General features: G+C 34.3%; 1 protein-coding gene across 1 annotated transcript in view; it reads right to left on the bottom strand.

The window, feature by feature from the left end:
* The window catches only part of LOC127543895 (ethanolaminephosphotransferase 1-like), a 149,646-nt gene that overhangs the window by 7,372 nt on the left and 129,604 nt on the right, over nucleotides 1–12,670 (bottom strand). The window contains exons 7-8 of the mRNA XM_051970230.1: nucleotides 10,882–10,930; nucleotides 6,596–6,776 (exon numbers count right to left, since the gene is read on the bottom strand). Coding sequence (XP_051826190.1) covers nucleotides 6,596–6,776; nucleotides 10,882–10,930 — 230 coding nt within the window. The remainder of the gene's footprint in view (nucleotides 1–6,595; nucleotides 6,777–10,881; nucleotides 10,931–12,670) is intronic.

The raw sequence follows: 12,670 nt of genomic DNA, 5'->3' as shown, positions 1-12,670 counted from the left end.
AGTAGGTAGAGAATAAAGCTAAAACAATGGAAAGCCCTGTGGTCATATCCTGAAGACTTAAATCCAAATCACTCTGGCTTTCATTGATTGACCAAAAATAGGTCCCAGACCAAGCCCCACTAGATCTTTATTTGAGCTTTGATTGGTTCAGAGTAAATGTAGATAACAATTGCTTATGTTTTGGCCAGAAACCCTAAGGCTCCTTCCCTCCCAGATGGATTTTATGTATATATTTTATAGATATACTCGACTAGGTAAAGGCTCATTCTCTTCCACATTTCTTATCTAGCCTTTAATCATTGATTGGGCTTTGCTTGAACCAAACTGAGACAGCTTAAAAGTCTTAGATTAAAAAGGCCAAGGTCTTCCACTGCTTGAGTCCTGATCTATATCTTACTACTAGAGGGAAAAGTGATGCAGATGGCCTTGTCCAGCCCTCTCTCACTCAAATCCAAGTCTCTTGCATGTCATGGCATTTCCTCCCTGATGTCATGGCTCTCTTCAAGAACAAAGAACCAACAAGAGCAAAGTTTGAGCTATACCTGACATTAGCAAGGTAAAAGGAAAGAGACCCAGGATGTGCTTCTAGAATCCATGAAAGTCATCCAAATACATACTCTATGAAGAAAATCATGAATAACAAATGCTTGTGATACTCTTAATATCATGTTCTTGATTACTAGTCAAAGGATAATGGGACCTGAGTTCAATTTCTAGCTTTGTAAACTTGTAAAGTCATTTAAATTCTCCAAGACAGCTCCCTCGTGGATAAATGCAGGGTTTGGTCAAGATTCTAGCTCTAGATTCATGAAATCAAGATTCATAAACAATCGATTCTCAGCTATTCAAGGATGAATAACTATGTGGGTTATTCAAATCCTTAGCTTTTTTCCTTTTCAATTGCCTTTCAGGAACCTGTTTTGCTATTGATTTGCAACTCGATAAAAGACTGAAGAGAATAATGAAATTGAAACAAGTAATTTTTATGAATTTTAGAAGTTGTTCTTGAATTTGCTTTACTCATACCTGACTACCTTCAGTATAGATAATTGAGTACCAACTGGGGATTGTAAGCAGAAACAATTATAACTTAGTAAAGACATAGCAATAAAGAAATAATGGATGATAATATAATTCTTTGTGATGGAGAAATTAATTTTTTTAAAAATTAGATAACTATCATTTCGTGTATTTCCTAGTCACCTACTTAGGAAGGTAAATTTTGGAAATGCTGAGAAAAGTCCACTAATTTGGCAAAAAGAAAAAAATTATTGGTGACTTTTATAACAGCCATTTTAATTGAATGGTAAATCTGGGAGTCTGTAGAAATCAAGAAGGAAGTGGGTTAATAGAGATAAATGTAATTATACACACACACACACACACACACACACACACACACACACACACATATATATATATGAGTTTTTAAAAATCAACTTCACAAATATAAGATACAGAAGTCTGGTTATATAGCAATTCAACTGAAAAAAAAAAGATCATTAAAAAAGTTCATTATGAGTCAATTGTGTGACATGGTAGCCAAAAATTAATTCAATCTTTAAAGTAATCTTAATTTAAATCAAGCTAAATTTGGAAGAATGTCCAAAAATTGGAAGTGATAGTATCATTGTGCACTTTCCTTGTGACAGCTGAAGTACCATGATACATTCCTGGTATCACCATCTAGAAAAAATGATCATTTTAGAAAGTATAATGGTAAAAATGTATAAAGGTAAAATTCCAGAACATCTGGAAGAGAGGGAATATAGAAATTAAAGGGCCTCAGAATCAAACTACATGATTATGAGTTAAAGGAAATGGTGTTGATTAGTATGGGAAAGGGAAGTCTAAGGAGGGAACATGTTAGCTACATGTACCCAGAAAAGAGATAAACTTTATTCTGTACTGAGACTTATTAAAGACCTTAGTTTAAAAAGACCAAGGTTTCCCACAGCACCCCCGGCCATTAGGAGAAAGTAAAGCTGGCAAATTTGCATAGCCTTCCCTTACTCAAATTCAATTTGAGTATATACTTATCAATATATATTGACATATATATCTATACTCAATAGAGTATTGATGTAGTAGCATCATATCTCTTATGTCTTGGTCATCTTTGAAAATGAAGGATGAAAAACAATAATACACGGCATAATTAGGAAGGATAAGTGTGAGTTGCAGAGATATAGATTAGACTTTCCTTAAGGGAAATATTTCTAAAAACAAGAGTTTTTTTTTCTTTCTTCCTTTTTTTTTTTTTTTAAACAAGAATTTTACAAAAATGGAAAGGTCCATTTCACGTGGTAATGTTTCTCTTCAGTAGAAGTCTTCAAGTAAAAGCTGAATGACTCATTGCTGGTTACACTTAAAAGGAATTCTTATTCACATATAAGTTTCATAAGGTTGTCCTCAGGGTCCCTTTCAATTCAGGTATTCCATAATTATGTGTCATTCGAAAAAGGGGAAGGGAAGAGGAAATTATTAAGCACCTAAAATACGCTAAGCACTTTACAAATGGTGCATTTGACCCTCATAAAATCCCTTTGAGGTTCATGCTATTATTATTCCCATTTTACAGTCGAGCAGGGTGAAGCAGAAAGAGGTTAAGGGACTTGAAAATAGTAATTGGAAAGGGCTTTAGAATCATGAAAATGGACTTTTTAAAGAGGGATATCTGAGCACGTTTAATAATATAAAAAAGGAGTGTATGAAAGGGCCATAAGATTCCAGAGAAGAGGATGATTGTGGGTACAAGGAATTAAGACCCAATCAGCTACTGCTGACCATCACAGGAGGTCCAAAGCTTGTATATTTTTTCCTTTAAAATGTCAAGAAACAAATGGATAAACTAAGATAAATTTTAATTTATCCATAACTCTCAAACTGCGAAAAGAAAAGATTCATGCTAAAGTAACATGTGTCATTATTTGCTACTGGGTAAAAATAATGAAACTCCAAGTATAAAAATTTCAAGGAGAAAAAAAAATTGCCATGACAACATACACTCGGTGTCTCCATAGGAAATATAAATAGGAACAACCAGCCAGAACCAGAAAATTAGAGGAAAATATGACTTTTTTTCATTTGGAAATATGATTTCAGCTACCATATTTTAAGCCATTTAACTCAAAAACAAAAGCAGGCAAATATTATTTACCCCCTGGTTTTAAGAGGTAGGGAGAATGGTGACACCCTGGTTAGAAACTGAACAACTAGGAAATACACAATTTGGAAATGGTGGTTCCATAGCATATTTGAAAAAAGAAATGAAAACAAACAGATGGTAATTTGTTAAATGAAAACTTCTAGATTACTTTCTTCAGTAAAAATTCCCTGGCCCTTATCAATTTATTTTCAAAATGTCTGCCTACTTTCACAAATGGAAACTTTTCTCTCTGACACCATAAAACATAATGAAATGGAAATAATAAGAACTAGCACTTACATAGCACTTTACAAATATTATTTCATTTTATTCTCTCAGCAACCTTTGGAAGTAGGTATTATTATCCCTATATTTCTTTTTCTTTTTTATCCCTGCTGAGGCAATGGGGGTCAAGTGTCTTGCCCAGGGTCACACAGCTAGGAAGTGTTAAGTGTGTAAGGCCAATTTTGAACTCAGGTCCTCCTGACTTCAGGGCTAGTGTTCTATCCACTGTACCACCTAGCTGCCTCATATCCCCATATTTAAAATAAGGAAACTGAGGCAGAAAGACTCACTTGGCGTCACACAGCTTATAAGTGTCTGAAGCTTTACTTGAACTCAAATCTTCCTGACTCCAAGCCCAAGGTTCCATACATTGTGTAACCCAGCTGCCTAGAGTTAGAGGATTTGGAATTAAATCAACCAGGACTTGAATCCTGACTCTGCTACTTAAAAATCTATGTAGTTTTGGGCAAGTTTTTAGCCTTTTAGACCTTCATCTGCAAAGTAAGGAATCTAATTAGACTAGATGATCCTTAAATGATTTTCAGTTCTTATGGTGTGCATGCATTATGGCAGACAAAATAGCATAGTCAATATTCAACTTTTACTCTTGCAACTTCAAGCATTTGCCTTATTTAACTACTAACCTTATTTTCACTTTCACATTGACAACCATATACATCCACAACAGAAAAAAAATTGTGATGGACAGGTTTGTGGAGTGGATGGCATCTTACTGGGAGCTTCAATGGTCTTGTTCACCCTGCCAATAGAGAGCTCCCCATGCATTAATTGCATATTTTCATTGTTTGCCTTCAAAATTCAAGTTTTTGTGTTGCAATTCTGCCCCTAGAATTTAGGGCAAGTCTTTGGGGCTGTAAGCCTGAGCATGCAAAATCAGTGACACAGCTTAGAGAGAAAATGAAAGTGTTAGATAAATTTCATGCTCTTGACCAGCTGGCTACAGACCTCGAGGCTATCAATTAACCAGCTCAGCTCAAGGTTAAAGATCAAGTCATTTCCACTCTGCTTCCATACCCCAAGACCCTTAAGGCTCTCAGACAGGCCACAAAGCAAAGAGCCCTGATGGATTATTTCAAACTGGTGCATCCTTCATCACCATCACCAACCACCAGCTGTAAAGGTGATGTTCAGATCTCACTAGTCTTGGTGTCTCAGAGCAGCCCGAACTAAAGTCCCACAACCTCTCCCTTTGCTTTACAGCAGTATAGCATATAATACTCAGCCTCACAATATCATCTGACATGGTAGAAGATAAAATTCAGGTTTAAAATGTTTTAATTTTTTTAAGAGTTTTATTTACTATATAGTACTTATGATACTGTAGATTTCATGTGTTATGAAAGTGAATATTGTCTAAAATCAATAGTTTTGGGTTTTTTTAAGTTGAGATCTTAGTACAAAAGATCACAGAATTCTAGGAAATTAAAAGCAAGAAAAAATATTCTGTATGATGTGTGTTATGAGAATTAATGTTTTCTTATAAAGAAGTATATGAAGAAAAGTATTTTCAGTTATCTAGTGAAAAATTACAGTTTTGGGTGGTCGTGGGAACCTAAACCCCTATTTCCCATAAGCTTAATGTTCAACATTTATATTTTTACTTCCATACACATTTGCTAGGAACATTACCTCTGTAAAAGTTGAGGATTACTACATATTAAAATTCACATTAAATAGTGCGGTATAAAAGTTCCCTAACTTTTTTTCAACCTTTCTCATTAAAATTCCTTGTTCCTTCTAAAAGATTTACAATATCATTCAATAATAGTTTTCATTGTAAAAGGAAAGCAACAGATATAGCCATTTTTCTATATATATACCCTGGATTTGTTAAGCTACAGCCTAAACACTGAGTATTTATAAATTCCAAAGAATCTGTGGGATAGGGCATTAGGGAACCAAAGGATCTCATCCTATGTCCCACTATGTGATATAATTTTGATGGTAGAGGTGAAGATCTAGGTCATTCTACATCAGGAAATTCTAATTCAACATGTTTCCCCCCAAATAGTATCACAATTCCTTTATTTTTTCTGTGATGATAAACTGCAGAGCCAATCTATATTGACAAAGGGATTTCCTCACCAATAGCTTCTTATATTGATGAAATCAAAGTTCAAAAACAAAAAGTCCTGTATTAAATGAAAACTTCTAGATTACTTTTCCCAGTGAGGATGCCCTTGCCCCTTGTATAAGGCAGAGAAAAGAAAATTCATTGCCATTTTTGCTAACACCATACTCCTTTCCACATACTTTTTGATAAAGCTATACTGGCCATCTTACTATTCCTCAGACACCCGATTCCATCTACCAACTCCATATATTTGGATTATTAACTGCCCTCGAATGCTGCTCTCCCTTCTCATTTCTATCTCCATCTTTCCTGCCCTTCCTCAAGACAGCTGAAATCCTACCTTCTACAAGAGGCATTTTTTTCCCTTGCTGCTAATGCCTTCACCTGCATTGCTTTCCATTACACTAAATATCTCTTGTAAGTATTTCATAATTTTTATAGATAGATAGACAGACAGACTCTTCTAGTTATAATGTGAGCTTCTTGAAAGCAGGGACCACATTTCTTCCTTTTCTTTTTATTCCCAATACTTGGTAATAGTAAACACTTAATAAATATTTGTTGGCTGACAAATATTTTTACGTAATAAGCCAATATGTCTCTATCACCAAATTCAAAGTCTGATCCACTAAATGCTCTTCACTGAGCCAGGTCAGCATGCCCCAAAAGGAGCCATGTGATTTAGTCTCAATGTCTGAGCATTTTAAAATCTAAGAACCATCTCAAGACACACTGGTCCACTTTTGGGGCAGCAAAATAATCCAATGGATAGAGAACCAGGCCTGGAGCCAGGAATTTGTGGTTATTAAGAAATTAGTTTGCCATTTTCCTTTTCCAGATAATATTACAAATGGGAAAACTGAAGCAAGCAGGTTAAGTCACTTAACTAGAGTCATACAACTAATATGCTCAGGAAGCCCCAATTTCAGTCCGTCACGTGTTTACAATTTGTGTAATCTTAAGCACATCATTTAATCTGTTTGCCTCAGTTTCCTCATCTATTAAATGGTGATGATAATAGTTCTCCACCCACTTATAATACAAGTTAGAATCTTTTGGGTACTTACAGCAACACTGGAGAAAGCAACACCAACCATAAATAAAAATAATCTGGGTTGCTTAATTAATATATCACATGGAGATAGAGCCACCCAAACAGTCAGGAGGAAAAACAAGAGCGTAGGAGACACCAAAGGGAGCAAAGCTTCATACAAAGAATCCTTCTTCAGTGTTTTCTTCTGGTATGCCCTATAATACAGAAAAACAAAAATTTTAAACATTTTAACATTAAAGAATGGGCCCAGAATTAGAAAATTAGACTTAACGTGAGGAGACCTGAATTCTGGGCTCTGTTACTAATGAGTTTGTGATTCTTAATAAGTCATTTAAACTCTTTGAACCTCATCTGAAAAACAAGGGTTAATCTAATATTCTGCTTTAATAGGGAAGTATTATGTATGTCTCATATGGATTGCCAAATGTAAGTAATTAGGACATAGCAACAACATAATCATAGAATTTTGAGCTAAAAGAGACCCTAAAGAATATTTAGTTTAATACCCTGTTTTACAAATAAGGAAACTGAGGACCAGAGAAACTTGCCCAGTGTTACTAATTAGCTAGCTTTATGTCTAAATCACATACCCATTTTGAACTTATATAAGGTAAGAAATTGTTCTATATCTGATTGTGTTAGAATGCTTTCCAGTTTTGGTCAAATAGTGATTCTTATACCAATAACTGGGATTTTTGAAGTTATCAAATTGTATTTCCTTGGTTCTCTATATTGTATATCTAATCTGCTTCACTGATCTACCTTTTTATTTTTTAATCGGTACTATTTATTTTGTTCTTAATTTATGAGATAAAAAAAGCATTTCCAAACATAATATTTTTTAAAATGATTGTATATGAAACTGAAAATCTATGTACAATTCCATATATACATATATATGCATGTGTGTTTTTACATATACATATATATGTATAAAATAAATTTCTTTTTATAGGTATAGCTACAATTATATACAAATATCTATGTGGGTATATGGATGTGTGGGTGGGTGTGGATGTATATAAAGATACACACATATATACATGCATATATACATACACACATACACACACACATATATATATATATATATGTTAAATTATTCTATACATACTTCTATTTATCAGTTCTCTCTCTGAATGCAAATAATGTCTTTCTTTCTATGTCCTTTGGAGTAATTTGGGAATTTATAATAGAATAACTTATTTACTCAAAGTCATTCTTAAAACAGTATTGTTATCACTGTGTACAATGTTCTCTTGATTCTGTTTATTTCATTCTTCATTATTTGGTACAAATTAATATTTTCTTAAATCATTGAGCTCATCATTTCTTATAGCACATAGTAGTCCATCATAATCATATACCACAACTTGTTCAATTTGTTTCAAATTTATTTTAATGTTTATTGTTTTGTTGCAGGAACTGAGATCTGGTAAGTGCTAGTCCCCCTTCTCACTTTTTTTTTCATTATTCTTTTGAGATTCTTGATCTTTTGTTACTCCAGATGAATTATGTCATCATTTTTGATTATGCATAATAATTCTTTAATAGTTTGACTGTATTAGCACTGAGAAATAAATTAATTTAAGTAGTATTATAATTTCTGTTATCTTTGCTTAGTCTATCCATGTAATCTGCAACCTATATTTGTGCAAAGTGTTTTAGTACTTAGTATTCATATTAGTATTTAGTAATGTTAGTAATATTCCTATAGTTACTATATGTCTAAGCAGGTAGATTCCCAAGTATTTTATACTTTCTGTAGTTATTAAAATGGAATTTCCTCTTGGATTTTGTTGGCAACATACAGAAATGGTGGTGATTTGTTGGTTTGTTTGAGTTTTTTTACATTCTGCAAGTTTACTGAAATTGTTAACTGTTTCAATTGGTTTTTTAATTGATTCTCTTGAGTTCTCTAAATCATTATATCAAGTACAAGAAAAAAGTGGTAATTTTGTTTATTTGAATATATTTATTCCTTTAATTTGCCTTTCTTATTACTGCAGTTAGCATTTTTTAGCACTATTTTGAATAATAATGGTAATAATGAGCGTCCTTGTTTTATTTCTGATTCTATTGGAAAAGTCTCTCCATTGTTACAGATAACACCAGGTCTTGGTTTTGGATAGATTTACGTAATCATTTTAAGGAAAGATTCATTCATTCCTTTGTTTTCTAGTATTTTTAAAAGAAACGGGTACTGTATATTGTCAAAAGCTTTTTTCCCCCCTACATTTTTGTATATGTTCATCCTTCTAGCCAACTTCCTGACTTCAGACTTTATATAAGGATCAGGCTCTATGAACTCTTGGAGGGAATGTCTGGGCTTTGTTTGTGACATATTAGGTCTTTTTTGTGGCTTTTCTGGGGGTATGAAAACTATGTTATCCCAAGATCTCAGAGACAACTCAGACTGAGGGCTTTTGTAAACTTTTATTGCTCCCAAAGTAGTCTGATGATCCAGGACAAAAACTAATCACAGCTCTCCTCAACTGAGTTCTGGGTTGGGTCTGAGTAATATATCTATGGACCTGTCTCTGGGCAATTCTAGTGAATTATGAGCTCCTCAAATGTAGAAACTATGCCTTTCTTTTCATCTCCAGCACTTGGCAGAGAGTGTGTGGCACATAGTATATCCATTTAATAAATTTCTTTTTTGAGTATTTACTTGCAGCCTATTGCTGGTATCAGCTACCATGAGCCAGCTGGAAAGCTCTGATGGTTCTGAGAAAACTCATTGCAGGCTCTTTTTGGTCTCCTGGTTATTCCCCTACATTTCTAGATCTTTATGGAATAGTCCTGGTGGAGAGCTAAATTTTCCTCCTTCTGGCTACTCCTCAACCTTGTCTCCACCACCTTAAGTTGCCCATCAGTTTACACCTCCTCACAAATCCCTATGTGCTAACACACATTAGCTTTATTATTTTAAAGTCATAACTCTTATTTTACCCAAAACAGTATTACTGAGCTAGAGATCTGCCCTCTTATTTATCTGAGTAACTTTTGTAATGTGGAATTAGATAATGCAGTAGATAGATTGGTCAATTTTGAATCAGGAAGAACTGAGTTCAAACCCAATCTCAGACACTTATTAACTCTGTGGCTCTAAGCAAGACATTTAATTCTGTTTGCCTCAGTTTCTTTATCTGTCAAATGAGCTGAAGAAGGAAATGGCAAACTACTCCAATATTTTTGCCAAGAAAATCCCAAATGGGGTCACAAAGAGTTAGACATGACTGACGCATAACCTTTCTAAACTTCTGTATTGCTTCCAAAGCTCAGATCCACAAATTTCAAAGAGCCCTAGAGGCAATTCCACAAATTTTTAAAGCAATGGCAACATTCCTGGAAATAAGTGTCAACTTCTGAAGGTGTCTAAAGTGAAGGGAATAACATTCAGTTTAGATTTCTAAGTACTGATGTTTGTTGAAATGAAATGAGCTTCATATCATCCTTCTTATTTCTCAGTTCCTTAGAACTACTTTTTCCTGAGAATAAGAAGCCTGTCTACACTTTCGTGAAATGAGCATTTCAAGCATCTAGGATAATTTCTATTTTGTCTGAATTTTAAACCACTCCATATGTACTGAAATATTGGGACTCAACAACAAAAATAAAGGCATGGAAAACAACCACATACTCACACAAACACACACATACACACAAAATAAGCTATTAAATTTGTATCATATTAACATGAAGAAACAAGTAGAATATGTGGAATCACTGGATAAAACAGTGCTATTCATTAATGATTTTACCAGATTCATTTTTACAAATATATGTATAAACACTCAAAAATGAAGAACAAGTTTGTTGATATCTAGCTGTCTGCAATATAAAGAGCAAATATAAAAATAAGTAACAATCTATAGCATTCTCTTGAGGAATTCTCATAAGAATCCTGCAAGAGAGACATAGCTATTACTTCACTCCCATTTAATACAAAGAAAGTGGGACTAAGAACTTAAACGATTTGTCCATCATTATAAGTCTGACTAAAAAAGAAGTAGAATTTGAACTCAGTTCTCTCTCACATCCGAATTTCACATTGTTCCTACTTATCTTACATGATTTCTCACGATGGCCCATCTATTCTGGTCTCAAAAAAGAGGAATTGAACATATTATCCAGGAGATAAATGTCCAAATCTACCACAAAAAAGGCCAGAATTCAATTCAATAAATATTCACCGAACATCCAAGCTCCATGTATAATATATTCAATTTATTTGGGACAAAAGCTGTTGTTTTTATCTGAGCACCTACTATCTTTTAAATTGAAAGGCACACTTACGTGTAGATGTTGTACAACGTATGGGGGAGAGAAAGGAAAATGCTGCAGCCTGGAAAACAGAAGATTTATGAATGGTCATTTATTATTACATCCCATGAGAATAAGCCTGTACTGCAATGATAATAATGGAAATACTCTACTATCTGACAAGGAAATTCAAGGGTGGCTTCAATCCTACTTTCACTGCCAGCTTCACAAGTGACTCAAGTAAAGCAGCATAAGAAATGGTGCCAGGGAACAAATGTTTTGGGTGCAATGATTTTTATGTTATTTTTCCTTATGTGAACACAAATGTCAAGAATTGAAATTTCCCCAAAAAGTATACCTTGATGTCAAGACTTTGCATTCACTCAAGTTGAGAATGATTCTGAATGGTGAACTGATTCCAAATAATGATAATAAAGAATTAGCATTTCTATAAAGTGCTTTTCAGGTATTTGATCCTACCTTGTGAGATAGTTCCGATATTAAAAAAACTAAGATCCTGAACTTTTGAGAGCCATACAGCTAGTAAATATTTGAGAAAGCATTTGAAATCAGGTCTTCTTGATTCAAGTCCAGCACAATCCACCTTGCCACTTTAGCTATGAAAATGTATCAGTTGACATCAGGCTGATTGCCAAGTGGTAGATAAGATCTGAAAAATTCTTCTAAAAATAATGAACATTTTGACATATATTACTCTAGCATTTGGGGGAATCTCATCCATGTGAAGTCTCTTCTTCCTGACCCATCCACAGATTCTCATTTTGTTTTCTTTTTTGTTTAATTTCCTTCAATGATGCTCCACTAGGGATTTTATTGAAGGCCAGAGACTTTCCTTGAGATTTTGAACACTCCATGGCTATCTGTCATCCTTTACTCTTAGTATACCCACCACTTTCTATTTTGATTATACTTCCTCAGTGATGTGTTACTTGCATATAGGTCATCATTGGGAGAATGGCACAGTAAATACAACACTGGCCCTAGAGTCAGGAGGACCTGAGTTCACATCCAGCCTCAGATACTTACTAATTGTATGACCCAGAGCATGTCACTTAATCCAGTTTGTCTCCCTTCTTCAATGAGCTGGAGAAAGAAATGGCAAACCATTCCAGTATCTTTGCCAAGAAAAGCCCAAATGAGGTTATGGGGACATGACTGAAATGACTCAAATATAACAAAAAAGACATCCTTGCCAGCTTCTTGTACCACTAACCTACGGGTTTGCCATGATTTTGTAGTTCAGGGATTATATGTGGTATTTCAAGATACACAGACATGTAACATCTCCCAGAGAACATTTGTATTTATTTTAAAAATTAAAGATAGACTTTTATGCCAGGAAGCAGCTTGGGAGCATTAAAAGAACTGCATAATTTCCCAAGTGCAATCGCCCACTCTCTTCCTTTTATTTAATTCTGGGCTCCACTCACTGTCCATCTGCCTATGTCCTGATAGACTAATTGGATGGACTCGCCTTCCAAGTGCACATCACAGACAGGTCAATAAACATTTTTCATACATTTAGCTTTCCCTGGATGGAATGTTAGGCTGGGCTCTTGTGAGTAATTAGGGATCATATTGAACAAGTCTTGTGCCATTTGGATTTGATGTAGTCAGCACAGTATCATTTACAAACAAGTGACATTGGTAAGGAAAGGATTATCCCTATTTTATATAGGAAGATAAGAAGTTCAGAATAACAAAATAGTTAACTAAATAGTATCAATAATTCAGAAACCAATCCATTATTCTGTGATCAGAATAGTTTAAAAAAGACTGATGTTAGGCAATTTTCAGCATC

Source organism: Antechinus flavipes, chromosome 1, assembly GCF_016432865.1.
Source record: "Antechinus flavipes isolate AdamAnt ecotype Samford, QLD, Australia chromosome 1, AdamAnt_v2, whole genome shotgun sequence".
In the NCBI taxonomy this organism is placed as follows: Eukaryota; Metazoa; Chordata; class Mammalia; order Dasyuromorphia; family Dasyuridae; genus Antechinus; species Antechinus flavipes.
This window is presented reverse-complemented; position numbering and strand designations above follow the sequence as displayed.